At 41.8% G+C, this 27834-nt stretch overlaps 2 protein-coding genes across 7 annotated transcripts; both read left to right on the forward strand.

The window, feature by feature from the left end:
* The first annotated feature begins 1805 nt into the window (after positions 1-1805).
* Positions 1806-8924, forward strand: hdx (highly divergent homeobox). 2 transcript variants are annotated; one of them, XM_071457246.1, is made up of 12 exons: positions 1806-1993; positions 2553-2646; positions 3290-3451; positions 3841-3987; positions 4256-5437; positions 5522-5578; positions 5791-5937; positions 6708-6906; positions 6994-7073; positions 7917-8021; positions 8175-8297; positions 8415-8924. In XM_071457246.1, exons 3-12 carry the CDS (start codon positions 3386-3388, stop codon positions 8682-8684), a joined length of 2376 nt encoding a protein of 791 aa, XP_071313347.1. In that variant the 5' UTR covers positions 1806-1993; positions 2553-2646; positions 3290-3385; the 3' UTR covers positions 8685-8924. The 2 variants fall into 2 exon arrangements, with proteins under 2 accessions (XP_071313347.1, XP_071313346.1); XM_071457245.1 differs by lacking the exon at positions 2553-2646 and having other exon boundaries at positions 1841-1993.
* An 848-nt stretch (positions 8925-9772) lies between these two features.
* rps6kal (ribosomal protein S6 kinase a, like) lies at positions 9773-27430 on the forward strand. Of its 5 annotated transcripts, none has more exons than XM_071457250.1 (22): positions 9773-10121; positions 12746-12805; positions 12911-13027; positions 13106-13187; positions 13311-13391; positions 13848-13927; positions 14642-14775; positions 15971-16008; positions 16305-16447; positions 16558-16628; positions 16758-16846; positions 17091-17155; positions 17664-17766; positions 17957-18081; positions 18994-19116; positions 20173-20262; positions 20434-20592; positions 20671-20832; positions 20981-21057; positions 21409-21526; positions 21878-22018; positions 26129-27430. In XM_071457250.1, the coding sequence occupies exons 1-22, from the start codon at positions 10095-10097 to the stop codon at positions 26252-26254; spliced, it is 2211 nt and encodes a 736-aa protein (XP_071313351.1). In that variant the 5' UTR covers positions 9773-10094; the 3' UTR covers positions 26255-27430. The 5 variants fall into 5 exon arrangements, with proteins under 5 accessions (XP_071313351.1, XP_071313352.1, XP_071313353.1 ...); XM_071457251.1 differs by having other exon boundaries at positions 9775-10121; positions 14669-14775; XM_071457252.1 differs by lacking the exon at positions 9773-10121 and adding an exon at positions 10172-10629.
* Positions 27431-27834: the final 404 nt, after the last annotated feature.

Raw genomic sequence — 27834 nt, forward strand, 5'->3', positions numbered from 1 at the left:
CACACACACACACACACATGCACATACATACAGAGAGAGAGGAGGGATCTATGCAAAAAATAACTTAAGCAGCCAGCGCTTTAATGAATTGAATTGGACTGAATTAAACTGAAGAGCACCACAATAAATAATATATGAAGTGCAGCACGGCCACGCCACACGTAGGCCACATGTGGAAATATCACAGAAATGTCTGTTTTTATTAGCCTGTTTGTATTTCAGAAAAGAACTGGGCTGGTCTTTGATTTTACAGTAACATGTCTGCATGCCGGCAGCTCGTCACACATCACACGGCAAGGTGAGACTTATTTGTCAGCGGTTTTCTTCTTTTCACAGTTCCATAGTTCACCATCTATGGGAGAGAGAATCAGCATCAGTTGTCAGGCGCCGCTGCCGGGCATGGGCTCAGCTGTGAGGAGCAGCGCCCCCTGCTGCGCACCTGGGACACAGGTGACGTCATGGATTAAAGCAGACCCCCCCCCCTCACACACACACACACACACACACACACACACACACACACACACACAGACACACACACTCCACCGCCACCAACATCCAAATAAAGAGGCTTACTTTATGGAGAGTGAGATAAAGCAGTAGACAGGTATCTGGGTAAGGTTAAAATAAAGTAAGATTGAGGATAAATAGCAAAGGGCTCATATGTTTGGTTTTATGTGGTTTACGTGATTCAGGTCATATTAACATGTTACAGTTTTTCCCCTCCCTTTTCCTCCCCCAGAAATACCTCTATTGAAATAACAATACTGGCCTGGTGTTTTAAAATGTGTAAATAGTTAAGTCACCTAAATCTAGAAACATGACACAATTATATGTTGACCTTCAAACCCTCACACAGGAAGAACAAATAACAAAGCACAGTGATTGTGATGAACAGTATTCACAGCTCTTACAGACAATTAATAACACCAAGCACTTTTGTTTAAAGGTGAGGACATGATGTTTGGGTCATAGCAAGTAACAATCATGACTTGGGAAGTACTATAAATGAATGGGCTAGTTATGGCAGTCTGTGGTTGGGTTCTCATTTTTGGCCAAGTACCTACTTAGGGCCAATGTTTCTTTCAGGTTCAAAGGAGAGAGCATTTATTGCCCTATTTGCCTAATGTTTTGAATTGCTGTCACCAGATTCTTCATAAATATATAACAGCCTCTATCTAAGTAATTCAAGATAAGATAAAACAATGAAAAGGAATCCAACTCATCAGATGAAATGTTTTATTTGTTTGCATGACCATAGTTACATGTTAAAGTTAGTAAATGTTTTATCATTATTTTCACCTTTAACCTTTAATATGTTAGACCATATGCACCAAGGACAGTGTCATTTAGTCACATACTACAGGCTACTGTGCATGACTGTGACAGATGTGAAAAATGCAGTGTTGCCAGAGCAGGTGCTACAAGGTTTACAGTGCAATTGGATTTAACATTTACCAAACATCTGCTTTCTGAAACAGGAAGTCAAACATGTGCAATCCTTTCCTGTCAATAAAGTCTAATACTAGATCAAAAGTAAAAGCTAGAAATGTAAACACATGTGCTGTCTGATTGAACACTAATATATTTTTGTATCTTGTTGGGAACATTTCCAACACCTATTATACATCCGGGCACGGTTTCCTTGGCAGAGAAGACTAAACCCACTTTAAAAGATATTTCTGACGGATTCCGGTGATGAGGAAACGAACCATTTCCCATCCAAGGTTTGGGCTGCTTCCATGTCTGTGACCTCCTCCTCCAGCAGCCAACTGAACAAAGTCAATGGTGGGCGGGACCACGGCGCTCAGTTTTCAGCCCTTTCCGAATGTCACTGCGATGATCTCGAGCTCCCATTGGCTCCTGTCTGCGAACACGTCACAATCATGATTAGAATTGATGATCGGACGTTCTGATTTCATTGTCTAGCAAAGGGGACTGGTGAAGAAATCTGCTGAATTTGAACGTTCGTTCTGATTTTGACAACAAAATGGTAAGCAGCAAAGTGATTTTACTTTTCGCTTCGGGCTATCCCGGGTCGTTTTTGTTCGTGGCCGTTCGAAGCCAGGGTCAGCGAGAATGACCACACCGGGGTCGGGAAATCACAGATTTGAAGGAAAAGTTTAGCCGCAGCTATCCAGTGGGAAAGCTATGCTAATGGTGGCTAACGCTGGCTGGGCTCAGATATGGCCGCTCGGGCCTGCAAGCTAACGTACGCTGTCTGTGTGGCTATTGTGGTGATGCGACGCTTCCCCGGTTTGTTTACTGTCTGGCTCTCCGTCGTAAAGTTATGGCATGTGCTTCCTGTGTAGTAATCGTGTTTCTGAATCCCCAGGCTGTTGCCTTGGTGGCGAGCTAATCTGACGTGCCCACAATTTGTTGGCTAATTCTCTCCGTAATGTTATTGACTGTAACCATGCGCAGTCAGCCTGCCAAAATAAAGCTGCTGGGTGCTTATTGGTCGCACAACATTTCCGTATGTGACTTTCTGTTTATCATAATCTCTTGCAACTCTATTACAAACTTGGTCACTACTTTTTTTTTTTTTTCAGCTCTCTACAAGTCCAAATGTTATTGCTTTAACCAGGCTGCTTGCTGCTCTTTCCTTTCTCCTCCTTCCCCTGCCTGCGTACTAATACAACACAGGTTTGCTGTGAAAGTTTATTATATTTAAAAATCATAACCATAAGACTGTCAGCCAATTTATTTATGTTTCTGTTTGTGTGGAACATTGGAAATTATAAGACAGCTGCGTCCAAAAAATCTAATTACTTAACTTCAAGTATTTGTGTATTGTTTATGCACACAGTTATTATTTTGAAAGCCTGTCAAAAACTGAAGTATGTTGTAATTAAAAGCTATTTCCAGTGGACTTTTTACTGGACCTTCCTTATGATACGTAATCATGTTTTAAAACACTTGCAATTAACTGTAGCTGTCGGGTTTATTCATTGGCACTGATTTAAATGGTTTGCAGTTGATAATAATCTATAAAGAAAATAAATAAATAGAACAATATCTGTCTAGGCACAACATATTAGCTTGATTGATGGTGTTATTGATGTTACACAGTGGCTTTGTCATGGCTTATTATACTTTGACTGACAGTGTGTTGTATATTTTTCAGCTTCACAGTGTTTGATGTCACTTTTTTTCAAAGAGTTGTAATATATGACAAAGTGTTGACTGGTTGTCTGCGACATAATGAGATGGATTGTTTAATGGATTTGTTTTCCTTTTATATCCACACTCTGAAGCATTGTGCTTGTCTGCTTTGTTTTCTCCTCAGCCGTACTACCCTGCAGTGTGCCAGCTACACTGAGACAGGATGACTACAATCAAACTTGTGCTAACCTAGGAGTATGGAGGTTTTGCTGTGACCTGCATGGCAGCCCCGTTCCCCTCCAGTAGCAGAATGGATGCGTGGCCACAAAGACGTGGCCTGCAGACTGTGAGTATATCACAAATTGCATAGAAAAAACATAACATGAGACAAAATTTCAAAACAAGAAAACATGTACTACTGCTGTAGTTTTAATCTTGAGCCTGTGACGTTTTGGGGGATAAAGCTATGTAATAGTTGATGCATTTGCTAAATCAAGGTTCGTTACAAAACTATACTGTGATTTTTTTTAATTATTATTAAATTGGCTACAAAAACTATCTTACTGTAGTTTACAAGCTGAAGAAAGTAAATTGCAAGTGTCATGAAGTTCTTAGTTTACAGTAAAAGCTGTATTTTTCAATCTAATCACCCACCCTAATCTGGGAGTGACCTCTGATTAGTAGCGAATTGTTGTTAGTTTTTGAGGGTTCTTTATCTGTGTGGTTGTCTCTCAGATGAACCTGCGGTCAGTGTTCACAGCTGAACAGCAGAGGATCCTGGAACGTTACTATGAGAATGGGATGACCAATCAGAGCAAGGCTTGCTTCCAGCTGATACTGCAATGTGCCCAGGAGGCCAAACTGGACTTCAGCGTCGTCCGGGTAGGCCCATAAAACGTGCCTGTGTGTGAATGAGTTAGAGGGACGCAGAGCTCTTCTGTATGATTTGTGGGTTTTTTTGTAAGGGATGCCCATGTAATGCCGCGGCAAGTAACTGAGGCCATGAATCTGTGCTTTCTTCCCTGTGAGGTCTTCATCGAATGCAGAGGCATAACTTACTCTTCTCACTTGCAAAATGTGTCCCTCTAGAGTTTTACACAATGTTTTTCTAAGTGATGTTACAATGAGCTGATTCCTCTTCTCCCTGCAGACATGGGTTGGCAACAAAAGACGTAAACTCGCCTCCAAGGTAGACCAGAATGGAGGTGTGTCTCATTCCTTATCCAGTCATGGACTCGCTGGAGGACTACTCTCCAATCACACATTAGCTGGAGGTGCTCTGTCCAATCATAGCCTGGCGGCAGGGTCATTGCTACCTGCAGAGATGGCCGTAGCGCGGAACATCCAGAATCGTGTGCACCTCCTCCCTCCATCCTCATCCTTCCCTTCTTTCTCGTCAGCATCGTCCTCTCCTTCCTCTTCCTCTCCTCTCAGCAGTGGGAGCAACAACAACAACAACAACAATGACGTCATACTGACCGGGATCTACTCTCTGAACTCCGTCCCCCGCTCCAGACCCAGACCCACAGCACCCCCATCCCAATCAGACTCTGAGCTTTCTGCGCACACATCCTCATCTCTGATCAACCAGGTTCTGCAGAGCAGGAACAGCTCCACCTCCTCACCCTTTCACTCCAAGCTGGTGTCTCAGAATCTCCCATCCCTCACAACTGCCTCAGGGCCTTTAGTCTACACTGCAGTCAGGAAGGGAACTTCATCCCTTGGAGAGGCAGGGGTAAGTGCAGGAGCAGGGGTAGTACCTCACAGCTGGACTAGGCAGTACGGCACAGCGCAAACACGCCCTTGGTCCTCGTCCTCACAATCCCAGGCTCAGCTTCAGCCCAGACCTCACTCCAACCCCCAACCTCAACCACCTGCCCCACAGAGGACGCGGGTTTCTATCCCAGTCCAAAACTCTGGTCCTTCCTCTGAACAGACACCTCGCATTCAGCAGGTCTTCACCTTGTCAGAAAAAGCAGAGGGGGACCGGGTAAAACCTGGACCACCATCTACCCGGAGGGGTCAGGAGAGTCATAAGCATGTGCCTCAACCTCTGGATACCAGTCATAACTTCTCCATCGCCATGGAGACTGGAGATGAAGCAGATGAGTGGCAAAGGGAGGAGGAATTGGCAAATATGGCTGCTCAGACACACATCCACAGGGAGCAGACGTCAGCCAGCCCAACCGGCGCTGAAATGTCTGTGGCGAGAGGAAGCCACACACCCCCTATGACTAGCTCCAGACCCACACTGCTTCACAGCAACACAACTCTTCAGGGCAGCTACTCCCTCACAGCACAGACCTCACTTACAGGGGAATCCAGCTCACAGGTAGGTGGGGCTCTAGTATTGTTGTTGTTTTTCTTCAAAGTGAATTGAAAGACTTAACTTGGATGTGTCTGTCTTTGTGTGCAGACTTCAGTCGGTGTGTCTGCTGCCCCCTGGGTTATCAGCAACTCCAGAAAGAGAACAGTAAGTACTTCTTCGTCAACTCCAACAAAAGAATTTGAACATCTAAAGTAGGAAAAAAACATGAAATGTACCATATTCATAAGAATATGTATTCTGCTTCTGTTTGGTAGGTTATAAAGCTAAAGCTGAGCTACAACCTCCATGCCTCACTTTGAATCTGCTCTGTGACCTGTGTGCATGTTGTGTAGTCAAACAGAAGTTTGTGTTTTCAGCTGCAGGATCGGACCCAGTTCAGTGACGGGGATCTCATCCAACTGAAGCGCTACTGGGACCGAGGCATGACCAGCCTGGGCTCAGTCTGCAGGGAGAAGATCACCGCCGCAGCAAACCAACTCAATGTAGACACTGAAATAGTCAAGGTACTAGAAATAGACGAGGCCTCTGCAAAGTTGAAAAAAACTTTTGTATATCAATAGTGTTAAAGGAAATGCAGAGAAATCAAGGAAAGTATGGGTTTCCTCCTGTCCTCTAATTTCTGCAGTATCACTGAAACAAGAGAGATGTTTTGTTGACTCAGAAACCTCGAAGCCTCATTCACGTGGTCTGGCTGCTTGTGTCTGACATTTAGTGAAAACAAGATTATTTGACTTGTCTGAACTTTTTTTTTGAGATAAAGAAAACAGGAAAGAGTAACTTTTCTAGGTCATAGAAGTTTCCAACTCGCTTACACAAAGTTGTGTAAAAGTCATGCACTTACACTGTATATCAGGGCCACTGAAGGAATGCTGGTGAACTAAATATAGTCTCTGAGTCCTGACACACACATGACCCACTGCCATTTCACTTACTAGGATATTTAGTGCAACGAAGAAAAATCTCTGTCAACAGAGATATACAGCACACCACTGTGAGGATCATCTTCAAATCATCTTCAAATCATTTTAATATAACACAACTACTTACAACACATTTAGATTAGGGTTACTGTGATACATTTATACCAGATACTGACTGGTGATATGGCAAAAGAAAACTCATTTTCAAGCCGTTTTTTCTGACTACCTTCATAATTATTACATTGGATACTTTATTTTGAAAAACTATTTCATATTTGAGTTTTAGAGTACTTCTTTCCATGTGTCTGACACTTACCCATGTTGTCTCTTTTTTTGTGTTTTCCATTTTGTAGACATGGATCAGTAACAGACGGAGGAAGTACCGTCTAATGGGTATTGAAATCCCGCCGCCTAAAGGTGGACCTGCTGTATTTACAACCTCATCCCCAGGTAACGAATCTACTGTGGCCCTCAGCCCTGACGAGGAACGGCTCCGAACGCCCGAACTTGGAGATGATTTGAATGACGGGGGATCTGTTTGCCTGTCTGAAGGTGAGACCAAAGATACTCTACTCACACACACCCTGGTCTATATAAAAAGTGTGTATTGCAGTTTTAATGCAGTGTTCTTTCTTCTAGATGGCACCATCGACTCACAACACAGAGACGGAGACGATGGAACAGATGTGTCCATTGCTGCTCCAATGGCCAATAATGTGGTACTTCATTATTTCTCTAATATTACAATAGAGCCTCATTGAATTCAGCCACTTAGGAATGGACACTGGTTGGGATAGTGGTCATACTCGAATGAAATAATAATCAAAACTCATTCAGAGCTACTTGTTCACACTAGCTTACAGCAACAAAGCTTTACTAGCTGTGTCATATATCGCCATGGTCCATTTCCCCATTAAGCGTGGTCACACTCAGTCTTACACCATGGTTGCACTGTATTTGTAATGTTTAATTATTGTATGTTGAATTGAATTATTTTATTATCTTGGACTGTACAATTAATAATAGCATAATAATTATTGTTTTGGATTCCATAGTTGTTTCATTTTTGCGGGGGGGGGGGGTAATATTAGTCTTTAGGATGCCTGCTGAGGTGCACCAAATCAAATGCTACTAATAAACTTTCTGACCAATCGGGGCGGCCCGATGCTGGAGTGGTTGGGGCGCGTACCACGAATACTCTCTTAGCAGGCGAGTGCCGGTTCGACTCCTGACCGGCCCAACTGTAGACAATGCTACATTTTCATGTATTACATAAAATGTAATCCTGTGTTTTGAATCTGATAAAGGGCGACTGTGCAAAGAGGATATACTTTATTACATGCTTTTCCTATCCAGCCCAGTGCATGTTGTTGTTTTTCAGTTGTTTCTATAGTTAACAAGGCAAGGATTTATTACCATGGATGATAGTGTTTTATCACACCATGTGTTTTTATGTTAGTATGAGCTGATTTAGTGTCATTTTACAGCATATTTATCGTATAGAAAACTCATTTTCTTTATATGAAGTCAGGGACATTTTATCCTGTGTTTTTTTTTAACAGAAGATTGAAGTAATTGGCGAGGATGAAGAAGAGGACGACGATGATGATGATGGTGAATTAGTGGCTTCAGACCTAGAGCAAATGCATAACCTGCTGGAATTCAAGGTGAGGACGCACGCAGACCAAGCATAAACTGGAGGCTACAGTCTCAGTCCTTTATGCAAACTGAATTGTTCGTGGAAATTGTTGGTTGTAACGTGACATGATCTCAAGCTCTGAAGAGAAAACTTTTTGCTTCTTTGAATCCTTCTGTTTCAGCACGAGGAAGTGCAGTTCTTAGAGAACGAGCTAGAGAACCAAAAACAAAAATACCTTGAGCTTGCAAGCTTCACCAAGAGCCTGCTCAGCGCTGTGAGGAATAATGACCTGGAGAGACAGCAGGTATGTTCACAGTCATGTTTACACAGCAGTAAGTTTTCCTGGAATATCAGCTTCAAGTGAAACTCAACCATTGTTAGAAATGTCTAACCTGCAGTCTGCTGTTGTGTATGTGTCCAGGAACTCATGGCCAGTCTACCTCAGCCTTCAGACCAGGATTGGGACACAACTATGGAAAGAGGATATCAGCCTGCTGCTGAGTCAGCAGACACATCCTCCGACCGTGACGACTCCCCGCCGGCTGGTGCGAGCAGCATAGAGCCTCTGCCAGCCCCGGCAAATGAAGAAGTCCCGCTGGTCACCATAAACGACGACGGTTCGACAACTGAAGTTACTCAGCCCTCTGCATCAGAGGAGCAAGTGCAAGAAGCAGTTCCAGAACAAAAGTGACTATCTCATGTACATCAACTCTCACACAAACACACACACTCATACAGATGTTTCTACACTCCACACATAAGATGGACTCTGTGGTCTTACACAAACACTTCGGTAAACTCATGCTCCACGCCCAGTGCCTGTGGATTGATGCTTCACTATGACTGTTGGGCTGACAAATGCCTTTTTTACTGCATATCATTCGCCTTGCTCTGGTCCAGACCAGAGAGAACAATAAAAACCTCTAACTTATCTACGTCTGTGTCTTTTCTCATTTATCGCTGATCAAATAGAACAAGGAGTTATATCAGCCCATAATAAGTCTTAAGCTATGACATGATTTTATTCTGTCGCTAAACATTGACTGATTTTTGTAGATTACATTTGCAGGCAAGAAGATTTCTTTTATTCCTGACACTATTCTGCTCATACTACAGGATCACCATCCAATTTGTCAACTCAGATGGTACTGACTGGTCTTGTTCTCATTTTGGAGGTGAAAGATTTGACACAGACTTCAGATCAAGAAAAGGTCCTTTATGACCTACAGTGTGGTATTTTGAAGAAGCCAGCAGAGACCGTGCGCAGTCTTGTAAATCGGTACTAGTTGCCATCACAAAGGCATAATTGTGTTTTCAGTTTTGAAGTCGAAAACTAACTGGTGACAAGCACAAACAAATGTAGACGTGGTATATATATGCATTACCTCACCACACAAAGACTTTGTGCTTGTGGGTGGGAGAACGACAGAGCTGCAGAGAAAGTGGATGAGCTTTAAGCCTCTTATTTCCACTTGGACTAGGGATGGACAGGCTTATGAAACAGTGGCTTTAAAACATTCAACTTACACCCGTAAGATCAGGGGCTCAGATTTATGCCTCACCACAAGAGGAGACATTTCTGCTCCCTAATTTTAGCCCGCTTCAGCCATAAATTGAACTCCCTGTCTGACACAATGGCAGTGACTATTAGAGTCGTAAGCAAATGTGCCATCACCCGGATGCATGTGTGTCACTCTCAGCATGCCATGCAGCCCCACGCCACCACGTCCTGCTCTCTCCCTCATCTCTATCTCCAGATCCGCTGCTTTGGTTTGGACGGGGGAAATCCTTAACTGAATTGCGTCATAAATACGTCAATAAACTCTCATTCACTGACGATCAGGTACCACGGTAGCCGCCATATTCGCATCTATGGCAGGGTAGCGGTGCTCTCGGCGAGCGTATGGTCCAGTCATCGGCATCAACTGTTCCCCGCACCGACCCCCCGATCCCATCCTGATCCCATCCCGCAGCCGCACAGCTTGCGTCCGATCATCAAAGCAGAACAGCCGGACTTCCACAGAGGGGAAGCCATGCAACGTGGAGCGGGGGTCTAGGTGGACTATGATGCCTTAGACTTAGAGAGGAATCCTGGCACAAGATGGAGGTAAACAGCGTTAGTAGTGAGGTGAGTGGACAAATGCGTGTTTTGCATACTAATCTGCTTAACAGTGTTTCTGGTTTGTGCTGTCCCGTTAAGTTAGCTTGCCCTGCGAGGCTGGGTAGAGCTTAAATTCGCGTCACGACCTGCAGCGCACCGTGATGCATGCTAACGCGCTAGCTAATGCTAACAGCTGGTTAGGTGTTTATTTTTGTTGCATTGCCCGGCTCTATTAATTTAGTAGCTGCCTGTCCGGGCTTTCTCTACTGGTCAGTATTCCGCCGAGGGGACGGGCTCTTTATCCGATGACAAATGACTTCCTCTTGGCTTTTGTTGCTATTTACACTTCTCAGTAGGAGTTTGCTTCATAGCTAGCTTAGCGTGGATAGCATTAGCACGTAGTTAGCTTGCTAGCTGACAGCTTGCAGGCTTGAAAGTTGGAGACAAGTTTATTTTTTGTTCAGCCTCCACCGTCTAGTTATTGAAGAGCTGGTAAGCGTCGTCTGGCAAAGGGCTCTCATGTGTCTATAATAAGGTAATAAAATATTTCAATAACGTTACATTTATTCAAAGTTAAACTCTAGCTGGGTTACATTTGGTCAGACGTCTACACAACTGAAGGCTGGCTTGTCACAGCACAAGTGACTTGGTGATGCTGTTATTAGCTAAAACTTCGGTTTGTAAACTACGTAGTAACTAATATTTGATAAAACTATTCATCTACACAGCTGGAAGTATATTAACTGCACTATCAAAGTAAAGTAATTGATGTTACTGCTATATGCAAACATGCAGGCTCAAGTACAACAACATGGAGCTCTTACTGGAATGTAAACTTGTGTATTAATTAATGGCTAACTCATCACCTCCAGACCTTTAGAGAAAATAGTGATACCTATTAAAGACTTCTCAAAATGCTATCTTGTGACAGCTGTGGAAGGGTTCAGCTTGCGTTTGCACGGCCCCATGGTGAGGTGTTTTCTTTATGTGTGCGGCTAAGCCGATCTGACATCCTAAACCTCTCCATCTCTGAGATTCTTTGCAGTCTTTCACACCTACAGTCCAAACTGTGTCTGACTGCTGTGACTGTTTTAAAGCCAGCAGAGAGCTGTTGCAACATACACTTCTGACCTGGTCGATCCTTTGTTGGACTGAACTCTCCCCTGTTATACTGCTGGAGAATTGTGCCTAACATTTCTCCTAATCTGTTGAGGGACCTCATTTTATATGAGCAGCATGGTAATATTGAACAATCTAAATTATTGTGCTCTTAATATTACTCCTTAATAAAGTTTTTTTTTAATCTCTTGCTACAAGTAAGCACTTTAATGTACTGTTCCCTGAAAGCTGTATGTTTGAAAGCTGCCATGATAACAGAAGTACAGAAGTAAACATCAAGCTTCGCCACTTAAACTGGGCTTGTGATGATGCTGGCTGCTTAATCTACTTTGTATAAGTTTTTGACTTTGAAGATGATGTTTAATCAAAGCCTTGTATGCCAGTATCAGTAGCTTGTGAGATGATGTTGTGTATGGCTGTCAGACATCATTTCAAAAGGCTGAAAAAGGCTCGCCTGGTTGTGCTGCGAGTGTAGGCTGCACTCTGTTACAAGCCGTGATGAGCCACAGCAAAGGTGGGAGTGAAAATATATGTGTGAATTATGACACAAGCACTGCCCTGCCTTTGGCTTGCCAGGATGTTAATACTTCACAGATGCACCAAGGCTTACATTTTGACATTTTCCTATCTTGTGTCTTGCTTTGAAGTGTATATCTTGACTGATTTGAATGTTTATGTTGTTAATGTTATTTTATCACACTAAGATATTGGAAAGTGGTTTGCTGGCCTCTGTTCTGTGGATGTACAAGAGTGTATGTTGGTGGCTCCACCCACTGAGTGGGCTTGCGTAGCGCTATGACTCATCCCCCCCCCTCTTCAGAGGCTTGATGGAATTCAACGCACACGAACACACTGGACTGAATACATCATGCAGGCTGAGCTTCAGCACAGAAGTGAAATATGCAGACCTGGATAATTTTATATTGGTCAGTTTATTGTCTGATTTACTCGAGCGATCTGACATTGCTCTGCTGACAGTATCATCACAGTGTATGGCTGTTTAAATAAACAGAGGAGAGCTATAAGAAAGGTTGCTGAATGTATTTCTGATTAGAACAAAGCATGCCTGACTGTGGTCATTTAAAAAGCGTCTTGCCACAACGCTCAGCCAGAATCCATAAAAGAACCAGACCCCAGTTTGTCCTCAAGAGGCTGAATGCTGACTGCAGCCCTAGCAAACATCAGCCTCCCAGAGCCAGTCAGACATGTTGTTTTTGCCATGGCTGGGGATTAAGCTAGAATGCTAATAATGGGGGGCTTTATAGAGACAGGATGAGAGCTGAACAGCTGGACAGGCTTAAAGTATGGACTCCATACTGTTTGACAACAAACAGAGTTCCAGTTGGAGAAGTGAAAGTGCACTGTTATTGCATGTGACTCATCGATTTCATCTGTTGAATCTTCCATCATACATGTGGGCGTGCAGCAGCTGCAGTCATAGTCCTGCTCAGCTGAAAACAAGGATGAACAAGCTTTGTGGAGGTCTTTACTGTTGCCGACTCCTCTGATGATATTTGTGGGTTTGACTGCAGGTCAATGGACATCAGATCATGGACGAGCCCATGGAGGAGGGAGAATCTTTCTCACACTGTGTAAGTAATGACTGGCGTGATATCTTGGAGCATGTGTATGTGTGCATTCAAGCTGACACACCTGCAGTTTTGCGTGGCTGTCTCATACTGATAACATTTGTGTAGGATGATGGGACGTATAAGGAGATTCCGATCACCCACCATGTGAAAGAGGGCTGTGAGAAAGCTGATCCATCTCAGTTTGAACTGCTCAAAGTCCTCGGCCAGGGCTCTTTTGGCAAGGTGAGGAAACGCAGCATGTTTCCACCAGTGCGCTTGTAGGTGTTTTGTGTCTTTCTAAAATTTCTCTCACTCTCTCAGGTATTTCTAGTCAGGAAGATTATTGGTCCAGATGCTGGTCAGTTATATGCAATGAAAGTTCTAAAAAAGGCATCTTTGAAAGGTAATGCAACTTTGTTTTTTAATCTACATCCACACAAAACACCACAGTGCCAATCAGCCACCATGTTCTGTCCCCAGCGTTGTTACTCTCTGATGCTGTCCCCTCGCTGTTTTGTCTCTCCAGTCAGGGACAGAGTTCGCACTAAGATGGAAAGAGACATTTTAGTGGAAGTCAATCATCCCTTCATAGTGAAATTGCACTACGGTAAGAGAAGCACACGTATTCTGATGTATGCAGCAGATTATATTATATGATTATGCAGATTTAATCCCAGTGAAGATTGAGTTTACGATTAGTTCCTAATGCGCGTCTTCATGTTCCAATCAGAAACATTGTTTACATCACAATATTTTGAGTGTCATTACACAGCAATTGAACAGGATTTAGCCCCATTTATTATATCGATCTTTAACAGACAGGATTTCCACAAAGACATGAAAACAATGAAACTCATTGCTCAAGCTAATATCCACTTTTATTCTGAAATCCATATCCCATCTGTATCATCACTGTTGATATCAGCAAGCTGTTGCTATTCAAAGTGAGTTACAGTGTCAACATGTACCTCCTTCTACCTTGTAGCCCGAACATGTGAGTGTCTGTGTTTAATCAGAATATAATTATCTTGTGGATAAATGATTTGTTTCCTTGTCTCCCCAGCCTTTCAGACAGAAGGGAAACTGTATTTAATACTGGACTTTCTCAGGGGAGGGGATGTATTCACTCGCTTATCCAAAGAGGTAAGCTGACGTTCCGTTGCCTGACATCACATTATACTTGAAGCTTATTTGCACCTTTTTCTATCTGTTATTTCTTCAGTCTGAAAAGAAAAGTACACCTTATCCTTTCAAGATTTTAATGGTCTTTTTAATTTTATTTTTTTAACCTCAAGTGTTTTTAAACATATTTGTGAAAATCAGAACTAACATATGCATCAAAGTTTATTTGTAAACCCTCAGGAATAGTTAAAATGACAGCTACAAATGGAACAGGTGCACATTTAGCATGCAGGAGTATTTTATTATGTTATAAGAGCATATGCACAGCCAAGTCATTTGTCTCTCCTGTTTTCTGTTTGCTTTTTATTCAAATTGTGACTTAAATTCCTCCTGGAAACATGAGTGCTTCTCTTGGAATCTGTATTCGCTTTTGGATCATCAGTTGCTTGTCAGTTAGAGGCTCAGATCAGCTCTTTTCAAATGCTTTCAGGGAACTCAGACAATGTGTGATTGTTCTCCAGACAAACCTTGTGTTGAAAGCTTGTCTCAGAACCAAAGCGATAGCTGCTGGCAATGTCAAATCAACAGCTTGCTGAATCATGTAACGTATTTGAAATGTTGATATTGTGACAATAATCATTTTCTGTTTTCTCTGTTTGTGGTAACTGAAGCTTAATACTGAAGTTGTGTTTTTTTTTCCTTTGCTGTTGAATTTCTCTCCTCTTCTGAGTTCAGAGAGTAAATGTGTCCAGTTCTTATCAGGTTATGTTTACAGAGGAAGATGTGAAATTCTACCTTGCAGAGCTGGCCCTGGCCCTCGACCATCTGCACAACCTGGGCATAGTTTACAGAGATCTCAAGCCAGAGAAGTATGAATCCTATACCTCACCTCCACCTTTTGACCTTTCACACTCTAAGATGGCAGCACACCCACATCATCCACCAATCCAGAAAGAACCTGCGCAGCCATAGTTTGCTTATGGTTGATTACAAACATTTGTTCTGACAAGTACAAAACCACTGGTGATGTTTGACTGTACGGCTCTGGGCATCATCACCTGCCATATTGTCAAAACACCACAGCCTCCTCTGATCTACTCATAACGGCAGTAGTTAGAGCTCGTTAAGAGGCATTACTCGTTGTTTCATACTGATGATAATTAACATTTAAAATTCAAAATGTTTCTATTATCTATTTCTATTTAGAAAATGTTTTTTTGAATCTATAATTTATTTATATTCAGTCCCATCTTTTACCACACTGACTATAATGACATAGTGAATGATTAAGATGATGTATGTGGGCAATTTTCGAAGACCTAAAAGTAAAATTATCATGGTGTTAGATTCTGTTAGAAGATAATTAACATATCACTTATGTGTGCATAAAACATTGATGTAAATGGGTTTACACGACGATATCAAGAGAAATTTAATCTTTTTTCAACATATGGAAGCTGACAGGACTAGGTAGAATACTTGCTTCTCAAGAAAATTTATTCAGAAAAGTTTTCCAATGATAGAGTTCCATAATTTTTATTTTTCCAATGTTGAAATCAAAGCAAATTTTGTTTTAGTGAGTTTTTTGTAGCCTTTTACTGTTCTTAAGTCACAAATCAGGAAGTAAACGCCACCATTTAGACCTTATCCCTCTACCTGTGCCTGCCAAGTCATATCTGCCAGTAACTTCACTAAGCATGTATGTACACACACACACACACACACACACACACACACTCACACACACCAACACACACTCACACAGAGTCATATCAGCTGTCACATTGTTCACTTTTGTCCACCTGAAGGAGTCCACGGCCTTTGACCAGATGTGTTCAGTGTGGCTTTGAATCGGGTGCTCTGATCTGTGGATTCTTGTATTTAAAACTTCGAAACTTCCACATCTCCAGAATAAGATTTACCCAAAACTCTTAAATCCTTCAAAGTGTTCAAAGACCAGAGTTTATTCAAGTGGAAAACAAAGAGATTATTTAAATACTGCCACTGTGGTGTTGCAAATTGTTTGAAGCTTACCTCTGTGGAAAAACTGTTTTTGTCTTTCAGCATCTTACTTGATGAAGCTGGACACATAAAGTTAACAGGTATGTCATGCTGAATTATTGTAATGTTTGACACATTTTTTTATTCCTAAGTGTAACTGAATTGGTTAATGTAGTTGATGACCTGTAATTAAACTGTATCATCTTGAATTTGTATTTTTGACAATAGATAATAGATTTTTGACCCCCTTTTTGTCCTTAGGCTGACTTTTCTCAGTAGCTATTTTTATGTTTCTTTAAACTAATAATTATTCTGGATAGTATAATCACTGAAAGAGACTATGACTGTTCAGTCAATTGTGTATCTCACCACATTGCTTTGCATTGCTGTTGTAAAGACTTTGGCTTGAGCAAAGAGTCGGTAGATGCTGATAAGAAGGCGTATTCCTTCTGTGGTACGGTGGAGTATATGGCCCCTGAGGTGGTCAACAGGAGAGGACACACACAGAGTGCGGACTGGTGGTCTCTGGGAGTACTTATGGTACACAAGTTCATACAAATTTACACAAATATTGGCTCCATCTTTTTCACCTTGACATTAATATGAACTAATTAGAAAATAATCGTGTTGATTTCACTGCACATTTACAGTTTGAGATGCTAACGGGGACGTTACCATTCCAAGGGAAGGACCGCAATGAGACCATGAACATGATTCTCAAGTGAGTCATTATGTACTGCATGACTGAGGCACTCAAAGCATCACAGGCATCTTAAAAGTCTTCAAATGTGCATTTAGTGATGATTCTTGTAATTCTTATTGACCCTTTGCTCTTTTCTGCCCCACCCAGAGCTAAGTTGGGAATGCCCCAGTTCCTCAGTCTGGAAGCCCAGAGTTTGCTGCGAATGCTGTTTAAACGTAACCCTGCTAACAGACTAGGTAAGGTGCATTGCAGTGGGTTGTGTGTGTGGGAGTGTGTAGACCTGTTAGAATAAAAGAAAATGAGGTGCGCTGATCCTCACATTGCACCCCTCGCCTAGCTTGAGCTTGTTAACATGTTGGCATCCACTTAAATCACATGCTGAACACCGCCGAGAGGAGAATGTGTGAATGTGTTGATCCTCTGAAAACAATGAAAACGAGTGTGCCAGGTTAACTGAACCAGACTGATCTGTGTCTATAGGTGCCGGGCCCGATGGAGTGGAGGAGATCAAACGCCACGCTTTCTTTTCCACCATCGACTGGAATGTGAGCGCACCCTACACCCCACCCTTTCATTTCTCACAGACCCACACATACACAGACATGTAACTCTCCCAGCTTCTGTTGAGGATTCACACCTAGCAAACGTTTGGCTTGGTGACTACTGGCCATCAGTCTTGGCCACGCCAGCTTTGTGTGTGCTTGTGTGTGTGTATGTGTGTGTGGGTCTGGGCAGAGGGCCAGTTCTTACTGTGTGTGCACTAATAGCCCTGTGTGAGTGTTTAAGAGCCAGCAGGGTGCTATTGGCTGGACCGAGCTGTAGAGGGAATGGAGGGGGTTAAACTGGGAGGGGTCTTGGCTTCTCTTCCACATAAGTTCACACACTCCAAACAGCCTGTGGTGGGGTTTGCTTTCTAATACGTGTGTGTGTGTGTGTGTGTGTGTGTGTGTGTGTGTGTGTGTGTGTGTGTGTGTGTGTGTGTGTGTGTGTGTGTGTGTGTGTGTGTGTGTGTGTGTGTGTGTGTGTGTGTGTGTGTACCTGCATTTTCTCCAGAAACTGTACAGGAGGGAGCTCCAGCCCCCATTCAAGCCTGCAGCAGGAAAACCAGATGACACGTTCTGCTTTGACCCAGAGTTCACTGCTAAAACACCTAAAGGTAAATCAGCACCTACACACACACACACACACACACACACACACGTTCTGTTCACATGCTTTTCATCTTAAAAGCAACAGCCGCTCCTGCAGCCATGGAAACTGCAACTGAGCCCTGACTACAACTCCAAAATTTAGTGGGTGTTTGTTTGTTCATCTGTCTATATCATGAATTGTCTTTGTATATTTAGACTCCCCAGGTATCCCGCCCAGCGCTAACGCCCACCAGCTCTTCAAAGGCTTCAGTTTTGTTGCTCCAACCCCTATGGATGAGAACAAGAGCTCCCCACTGCTCAGCATACTCCCTATAGTTCAGGTGAACACGCATTATCTATACTTTCTACATGCCCTCTATCACAGTGTACACAGGTTAATCATTACCACATTAACCTGTGTATGTTAGGGTGACATGCAGATATTTTTTTACTCTTCATCTATTGTATGAACCTCAGTCGTTGCACATACTGAAAGTTAAAGATTGATTCCATTTAAATTCAATAGTCAACATGTTTTTGCCATTTTGCAACATAATTCTGATTAAAAATGTCTACTGCTTTATTGTGGATATTTACTCATTGCTGAAAGGAAGTTATCGCTGTAGTTAGCACATCTGTAAATGTGACTGAACAATTATCAACATTAGAACTGTAGTAATCTATTTAGTGCTTTCCTGGTGGTGATGAAACAGCTAAAACACTTCCCTTGCTGGATGCTAATGTTCTGAAGAATCAGGAGATTTTTCTTTGTTTAACTTGACAATATTCACAGCATCACTGTAAACTTAAAAGTCTAGTTTTTCACAGTGGAAGTGGGATCAGGAATTTAGAAAATAAACCCAAAAAACATATCCTTTAATTGTTGTTGTTGTGTTTGTGTCCTACACAAACCCTTAATACAAACACACATTCTTAAGTTGTGAACAGCATTTCATAGTTGTGCAAAGTGTGAATAGGGAGCCAAATCTGTTCTGACAGTGTTATGCTGAATATGTGTTAACATTACCACTGAAGTTCCTCTCTGGTATATTTATGAACATGTGTTAAAACAAGCTGATGTGGGACCTCTGACGTGCAACACACTATGTTGACCTGTATCGACCAACCAAGGATTGTTGTAGCATCTGGTCAATTACATCACACAAAAATAATGTTTAGACCAAGCCAGAAGCACCTGCCTTTAATGTTTTAGGTTAATTTAAAAGTAACAGTTCAAATCTCGTTGTTTCCAGATGCACGGGGGCTCGGCCAAGTTCTCTGATCTGTACGAGCTGCAGGAGGACATAGGGGTTGGCTCTTACTCCATTTGCAAACGCTGTGTACACCGAGTCTCTGCCATGGACTATGCTGTGAAGGTAACCAGATACAAAAAAAATAGTAATTACTGGTTTAATTAATTTTGACTGGAAATTAAAATGTTTATTTGCAACCTCTGAAAATCCAGTGTTAAAGCATCAATAACGTTAAGCCAGCAGTTTTTGTTTTTTTTCTTTCTGAGCACCACGCACAGTTACATGCAGTCACACCAGAGATGCTTTTATAAAGGTTAAAATACTGTGCATTGATAATACAACACTATATTATTACTGTTAATTACCTGCAGTGTCAGACTTTGACTGAAATGAGCTGTATCCTTGTTTGTTTGAGGTTCAGACACACAGTTTATGAAGCACCAAGTTGGTTAAATCTGCGCTCTCAGATAATTTTGAGGTCCCAGTTATAGTTAAGACTTTGATGTTAATGTGAACAGTTTACAAGTCGGAAACTGGTCATCAGACAAACACTGATAGGACATGAATGTGGTGGAAGTGCCTTGCTCAGGATAATAGGATAATAAAGAATGGGCAAGCAGACTGCTGCCCCACATGTAAGACTTATAATCTTTCTAACAGTTATTCATATTATGTAAATTATAAATGTTGTATCAAATAATCATTGCTTTGAGGCCATGCATGTGTAGTGACTTTGTTTCTTTTATTGAAATGAAAAATGTAAAGCACTCTATATATTTTGAAGGCTATGATAGGTCAGCTTTAAAAAGCACCATGATGTTTATTTCTTAGGGAACTGAATGACTAATTGAATTACATTCGATGGTTGTAGTGAGGATGTGCAGTTTTCGTACATTGCTGTCTCTAGAATGGGGGTTCATATAGGAGGCTTTAAACCTTGGTATATGTGAAACTGCTGGAAATGAAGCGCTCATGTTGAATGTGATTAGTGTTACAGATGCACCAGGAGAGGGCAGCACACGTTCAACATCTGAATCCATATTCTTCTCAAAACTTTATTATGGCAATGAGTTGGTCTTTTAAATATCTGAGATGGTTTAGATTTTTAAATACACAATAGATGATTTTTTCCATTTCACCCAGTCAGGGCATTAATTACTGTTGCCTGTGTTTCCGCAGATTATAGACAAAAGTAAGAGGGACCCCTCTGAAGAGATCGAAATCCTGATGCGATACGGACAGCATCCCAACATCATCACTCTGAAAGACGTCAGTAACATTTGTGTGTGAGATTTCCAAAGCAGAAAGGTTTTAAAGAGTTTGTGAACATACTGACAGGTTGTGTGTGTGTGTGTGTGTGTGTGTGTGTGTGTGTGTGTGTGTGTGTGTGTGTGTGTGTGTGTGTGTGTGTGTGTGTGTGTGTGTGTGTGTGTGTGTTAGGTGTATGATGAAGGCAGGTATGTTTACCTGGTGACAGAGCTGATGAAGGGAGGAGAGCTGCTGGATAAGATCCTCAGGCAGAAGTTTTTCTCAGAGAGAGAGGCCAGTGCTGTGCTCTACACCATCACCAAGACTGTTGACTACCTCCACTGCCAAGGGGTGAGGAAACACGTCTGCACAAGCACAAGTCCAATTCAAAGATCCCTTGTCTTTATATTCTCTTCTGCTGTTCCACAGGTGGTACACCGAGACCTGAAGCCCAGTAACATCTTGTATATGGACGACTCGGGGAATCCTGACTCTATCAGGATCTGTGACTTTGGATTCGCCAAGCAGCTTCGGGGGGGCAACGGCCTCCTCCTCACCCCCTGTTACACCGCCAACTTTGTGGCACCAGAGGTGAGAGAGGAAAAATGATAGAAACAAAAAGAAAACAAAGCTTGGCACAGGGAAGATACAATGTTTAGAGACATGGAAAAAGATATATAACAGGAGAAAGGAAGAGTCGTCCCTGATGGTGCGCCTGTCTTTGTTTGTGTGTGTCTAGGTACTAATGCGTCAAGGTTACGATGCAGCCTGTGATATATGGAGCCTTGGAGTTCTACTGTATACAATGCTGGCAGGGTAAGACTGCACTCAGGAGCAACTGCTGGGTAATTTGGCTCAAATGTGGAAGGGAATCATTCATCATGAAGGGTCCAAATTTCTCAGTCGATCTAATGCCTCATAAAGATCGAGCTCAAAATAGGGGTCATACATTAGCGCTCTTGTCACCTACTACTCTTGTGTTATTATGGACATTAAGCGTGCTCAGGCTGGATTTTGGAGCGATGGATTAAACTTTTTTTTTTTTTTTTTTTTTTAATTGTTGCAAATTTCCCAGCCCCCTCCCACCACAATTTCAGATATTCATGAATATGATTGATGTCATGTGGTTATGTGTTTCCCTAACCTATCCTTTTACCTCTCTGTCAGGTACACGCCGTTTGCTAACGGGCCGAACGACACACCAGAGGAAATTCTACTCCGAATAGGGTCCGGAAAGTTCTCTTTGACGGGTGGCAATTGGGACACTGTATCAGACACGTCAAAGGTACGCACAGTGACACTGTGGCCTCACACTGGTGATGTGTGTTTGAGGCAGAATTTTAGAGTCTAATACTAATGAATTTATTTTTTCTGTTTTTATGTCTGTAAGGCACTTTAGTACGCTTGTTTTTTAAGTGATTCATAAACTGTAGGAATGTTGTAAAACTGATGAATGAACAACAAACCTTTTGTGTTTTTTAAAGGTCGCAGCATGAGTTTATCTATTAAATAAAATCAGCCAGTCATGCCTGTATCTACCACATTAAATAGACATTTATAGCTGTTCGAAGTAAGAAAACTCTCTTCAAATGCTGTTCAGGACTGATGATGACTGGATGTGTTTTGTATGTCCCAGGACCTGCTGTCCCATATGCTCCATGTGGACCCTCACCAGCGATACACAGCAGAGCAGGTTCTAAAGCATTCCTGGATCACCTGCAGAGATGCGCTCCCACACTTCCAGCTCACACGCCATGATGCACCACACCTCGTCAAGGTGAGCGTATATCCTGCTAACTAACATTGACAGAAACACAGAACCATTCCTGACCATGTAGGTGACTTTAACAGTTAGTGGCTCCTTGATGCATGTGCTGACACTTCACTCAGCGTTTCAAGGCTTAGATGTACATAATCCTTCCAGACCAGAAGAGGGTCAAAACTCTCCTAGCTGATGTCATACCCCGGCAACGTCTGTGCAATGATTCATGCACTTTTGATCTCAGGCTATTACTAATACCAGATCCAACACAGCAGATGTGTCTATTCTTCTGTCTCATCTTGCTACTTGACCCAGTCAGACGCTTCCTTCAAATGAAACTCATGAGGTCACTCTCTCGACATGGAAAGACGAGTACCTAATACCCTTAAAGTTCAAGTCGTTTAAGGAGTGAGAGCACTGTTACCAGGCAACTGACAACAAAAACGGATGTTACATTGGTGACTTTTTAAAAATGGTGAGTCATTTGTGTGTGTGTGTGTGTGTGTGTGTGTCTGTGTGTGTGTCAAGGTAATAATAGTTTTGGATTTTTCATTCATTTTTATTTCTGTTTAGTTTTAATTAGTTTTTACAGCATGTTTGCTTGTTTGTGTCAGTGTTTTCGTTTTTTTCGTTAAATGGGGTTTTGTCAGTGGCAAGAATCAAAAAGGTTCAGACAAAGTATTGTGTAATAAAAACTCAACAAAACATCATAATCAACAACAACAACAAACGTCATTTGTGTCATTAACCAGAAAAAACTCAAATGGACACAGCAAACAACAACAGAACATAAGATGTAGATATGGGCACAAACATGTAAACAATCGACACAAGATGCAGCCTTAAGTTCAAAGTGTGTGTAATTATGCTTCTGAGGTGAGATGCAGGTCGAGTTAATCTGGAAAAAAAACATGAAAAAAACTTAAAAACCCAACAAACTAAAGGTTCGATTCATTCAGATGAACCAACTCAAAATTCAACCAAAACCAAATGGACTGTCTCTGTGCCTCATCACTGCAGTTAATTAACAATATAATACTTCACATGTTGTACTTGACATCATTAATACAGTGAATGTTTTGGGAACTTAAACTGCACATGTACTGGTGGTACAGAGTCAGCCAGCTGTAACATATGGCTCCATCTAGCACAGCTAAAAAAAAGATTTCATATCAAACCAAAGCACCAGGACAAAGACAAAAACTAAATACATTTTGTTTATCTTAGTTTTGTGAGCACATAATGCAGTTTCAGTTAGTGATTATTATTATTTTATTTTTCATAAAGCCTTGTTTTTTTGGTTTTTTTCAGTTAACAAAAATGTTTTTTCACATATAGTTTGTGTGGTGTGTGTGTGTGTTTGTTTTATCTCCCAGCATGATTTATAGGAAAGGGAAGACTTGATAACAAAACTTGACATCGAAAATGAAAGGACCTTCAGTTGGATTGTTGCCAACATAAAAAAATCAGTGAACATCACAAATTGGGAACCGGAAGCTATAAGAAACTTTCCCCTTATAAAGTCATTGGGAGCCCACTTGAAACCACAAGAAGTCATAGTAAAAACAACACAACAGAAATCTGGTTGTCCCTTTCTCCTTTAACCTCTCTCTGCTCCTCCTGCAAGAGACCACAAGCACTCACAGCCCCCCCCCCCCCCCCCCCCCTTTCACGTTTGGGCATTTTCTCCCAGTCAGTTATTCTCACCCCCCCTCCAGAGAGAGGTTGTCTGAGCAGCATCATTACAGAGCGCTCATACCACTGAAGTTGACCTCTCTTTATCTGTGGGAGCAGCAGCTGTACACAGAGGCGCTCTCAAACTGCTGAACCCTTCACCCATTCACACAGAGAGAGTTCAGCCACCCTGCACAGCAATCTGCTTCTATCTCTGATCCTATTCTTTCACATACAACCCAAAGCCTGTGATCCGAGGTGAAGGTTGGAACAAAGATCAACAGTAAATTGAGAGCTCGTGGCTCAGTTCCCTCTTTACCACCTTAACCAGAAATTTTCCTTTGTCCCATCATTAGATCCTTCCCTGTACATCTTCTGTATAGATGTTAATTCATGTAATGTAACAGAGAAGCTGACAAATCAGACTCCCGTCTTACCTCTGGCTTTGGTTGAAAAATGTTTACCAGTCAAATAAAACAAATACAGTATTTTACTGTTACACTTGCCTTGCTAGAACTCAAGAAGAACATTTTTCAAGGCAAAGATTCAGCAAGAGATTAGAAAAGATCTTGGCACACACAACAGGATCCCGGAGAGTCCTCCTGCAGTGAAAAACCTGTTCCACCTCACCCACACTCTCCTCTGTTATTTCTGAGGTCTGGCAGCAAAAGCAAGGTCACTGTCAAGTCTATGGAACAATTTTAAAGCCTGTGTTGTGACATCGTGCGTTTTCCAAGGATAGTAACACCATTAAAAGATGAGCCCGGTCAGGAGCAGTGTTCAGTTCTGACGTCTAAGAAGAGCTCTATTGATAGCTGTGGGTTTATTTAAGATTTCCAGCATCATTAACACCCTCACCACCATCCTCCACCCACTCACACACAATTAAGATCAGGTAGGATCGATGGTTCAGTGGACTCACACTGGTTACATTCAATTTTACCTTGCTGTCAGAACAACAATGACCACAGATTGTTTTTCCGCTCTTCGGTCCCGATTTTGGATTTGATGAGTGTCGACTCACTCTTAGTCATGAATCGCTCTGCTGTCAGCAGTCTATTCCTGCTCTCCTCCGCTCTCCCACGTGTGATTCAAGGCCTGACAAATGGTTTATATTGAAGTGCCCCTCTGGACACCACTGCTGTTATTAGGTGTTATTTGTGCACATGTGGTGTCTTTGTTAGCTCAAAACTCAAACTCTCTTCCTGGAACTCTCATCAATTTAGCACCTTTTCTGCCAGGACTTGTGCTGACTACGTCAAGCATGTACCTTATATTCCTGCCTTTTTATTAGATAATGACAGTGAAGAGATGACAGGAAATGAGGGAGAGAGAGATGTTGTGATTACATGATCTGCCTTTTAAGCCCCACACCACTAGGATGCCGCTAAAGCATGTATCATATTAACTGTTACTGAACCTCTTTGAACTTGACAGCCTGCACTGTTGCCTGTAGTCACTGAAGTTTGATTATGTGAGACTTATTTCTACCTTTTAAGTTGCATCTGCACTTGTTCAAAACCCTTCACTGCAATGAGTCTTCATGCTGCTCCCACTCTGCAATTTTCTTAAAAACAATGCACAATGTGTTTCAGATTCATCTCTAGATAAGTGGGTAGTTTAAGCACGAACAGATGTTGTATGAAAGAAGCTGGACTTTGAAGTAACTCACCCAGAATCTACCGATCTATTGATCCATCAAATAGAAAAATTAGCTGATTTATTGACAATATAGTGACAAAATATAAACGCAACACTTTCGTTTTTACTTCCATTTTTAATGTGTAGGAATAAAAGATGTAAGATTTTTTTCTACACACACACATACTGAGGGTTTATTTCTCTTAAATTTTCTTCACAAATGTGTTAAAATCTGTTAGTGAGCACTTCTTCGTCAGATCATCCATCCACCTGACAGGTGTGGCATGTCAAGGTGCTGATTTCACAGCATGGTTACTGCACAGGTGTGTCTCAGGCTCACTAACACCGATTTAAACACATTTGTGAAGGAAATTTAAGACATATAAACTCTGTGAGTGTGTGTATGTGTAAAAAAAAAAAAAAAAAGTGTTGAGTTTATATTTTTGGTCAGTATAGATTAATGGTTTCAGTCACTTTCAGGCCAAATGCTGAACATCCTCTGGTTCCAGCCTCTCAAATAAGAGTTTTGTACTGTTGGTCAGACAAAACACAAGATTTGAATATGTCACATTGGGTTCTAGGAAAAGTAGATTCATGTGTTTCGCTTTTTTCTTTTATTTAATTGAGAAAATAATCAGTAAATTAGTCAACAGTGAAATTAATTGTCAGTTGCACCACAGATTCGCTCATGAAGATGAGCGTATCTGCTTCCTGCTAAACAGGCACATCAACAAGCTGGTGATGGAGTGATATTGCAGTTGTATGTTTTACAAGTTAAATCCAAGTGTCCATGTTGTTGTCGTTTTCCAGGGAGCCATGGCGGCCACCTATTCAGCACTGAGCCAGAAGACAAGCCAGCCGGTGTTGGAGCCCGTGGCAGCGTCCAGTCTAGCGCAAAGACGCAGCATGAAGAAACTCACGTCAACAGACATGTAGACACACATAGGCACACACACAGACACACACACATACTGCTCACCCTCCAGTTTTGACCTCACTCTCAGTCGGACTCTCATACGCAAACGCAAATGCGCACAGACACACACACACCGAAGTCCTGGCCAGTCAGACCTACTGTCTCTCTTTTTAACCTATTTATTTGACACACCCGACATATGCACTCACATCCACCCGACATGCACGCACACACTGGACGGATTGCATTGTGAAGAAGTCAGCTGAAGAGGAAGAGGGGAAACTCACATATCTGTTACTGCTGGGGAGACAGACTTGTATTTATTTCCACAGCTTTCATATGCACTTGCCCTCCTCGCCTTTCATTCTTTCTTCCTCGAGTGGGGAAGAAACGCACCAGCTGATGTTCTCCTTCACTGTGATTGGCTGATTCAAAGCTGCTTCGGTAAACTGTGCCCCCCCACTGCTCTTCATCTGCGCTCTGCCATCCTCCTCCTCCTCCTCAGTTCTCTCTCCTCCCCTTGTTTGCTTTTGCTCTCTTAACTTCTTTACTTCAAAGTGAAGTTACGGTTTATGTGTGAGAGTGCTGGCATGATGATATTGACTGAGGGACACTGTAAGACTGTTTGCTCTCTTAAAAATAAAAAGACATGATCCTGCTTGCGGCGGATTAAAACGTCCCTCAGGATCAATGTCATCTGCCAGCACTTTTGGTAACATAAATGCATGTGTGGACACAACCTGTATTTCTTTTCCCTTAAAATTCCCCGTCTGACTCATGTTACTTTGTGATGCTAACAGTGGATCAAAAGAGGTAAAAATAAGCTGCAGATGGACAAAAGATAATGTCTAGAGTTCGAAGGTGAAACAATGTGGTAACGATAACAGAAATTCTAGTTTGCAAAAAATATATAAATATATATATATATATATATATATATACATATAATGAAGATTATGAAGATGAAGAGCATGTGGGGGAGCTGTGGGGATTTCTCTGGGGGGGACGGGACGCACCCCGTCAAACCAGAGAGGCTGAATTTAAAAAAAGAAAAAAAAAAAAATTTCCATGGATATCTCTTCAAAAAGACATTGTGGAAATTGTATGATATTGTATTTATTTCATTTGATTTTTAAAATTCTATTTTTCTTTCAAGTTCTGTATATATTGACATTAAAGATCATTATTGACATGCACCGACTGTGGCCTGAGCTGGTTTGTTCTGTCAAAAATGCACCTCGAGACTTTCATTCATGATGAATTGAAAATGCTTGGTTAAGGTTAGAACCAGGCAACAGTCTTACATATGCAGACTAATTAAAACCTGATCATCAGTTTAACATCTTAAAGCAGGATTATGTAACTTCTACCTGCAATTACAGGATGACAGGATTTCCATTCATTTTTGTTGACGCAGGATATGGCTACTAAGCCACTGGTCACACCAAACCCAGTAAAACTTTAGAGGCTAAATGATTTATTATAATAAATATATAACTTATAAATTCAAATTTCTATTTGAAAGTTTAGATTTTATTTAACCAGATTTTGAGGTATCTGATTCCTAACTAACCCACTGTAATGTAGGTGAGTGTAATAT

The sequence above is a fragment of the Trachinotus anak genome, unplaced genomic scaffold (genome assembly GCF_046630095.1).
Source record: "Trachinotus anak isolate AG129_WGS33_773 ecotype Australia unplaced genomic scaffold, CSIRO_AGI_Tana_v1 ptg000021l, whole genome shotgun sequence".
NCBI classification, from domain to species: domain Eukaryota; kingdom Metazoa; phylum Chordata; class Actinopteri; order Carangiformes; family Carangidae; genus Trachinotus; species Trachinotus anak.

Bases quoted from the DNA above. Each gene is read 5' to 3' on its own strand.
- rps6kal (XM_071457248.1), top strand. From the start codon at position 12,041: ATGGAATTCAACGCACACGAACACACTGGACTGAATACATCATGCAGG. The intron at 13,928-14,641 runs GTAAGCTGACGT...TTCTGAGTTCAG, and splicing joins TCACTCGCTTATCCAAAGAG to AGAGTAAATGTGTCCAGTTC. The intron at 14,776-15,970 runs GTATGAATCCTA...TTTGTCTTTCAG, and splicing joins AGAGATCTCAAGCCAGAGAA to CATCTTACTTGATGAAGCTG.
- hdx (XM_071457246.1), top strand. From the start codon at position 3,386: ATGGCAGCCCCGTTCCCCTCCAGTAGCAGAATGGATGCGTGGCCACAA. The intron at 3,988-4,255 runs GTAGGCCCATAA...TTCTCCCTGCAG, and splicing joins TGGACTTCAGCGTCGTCCGG to ACATGGGTTGGCAACAAAAG. The intron at 8,022-8,174 runs GTGAGGACGCAC...CTTCTGTTTCAG, and splicing joins ATAACCTGCTGGAATTCAAG to CACGAGGAAGTGCAGTTCTT.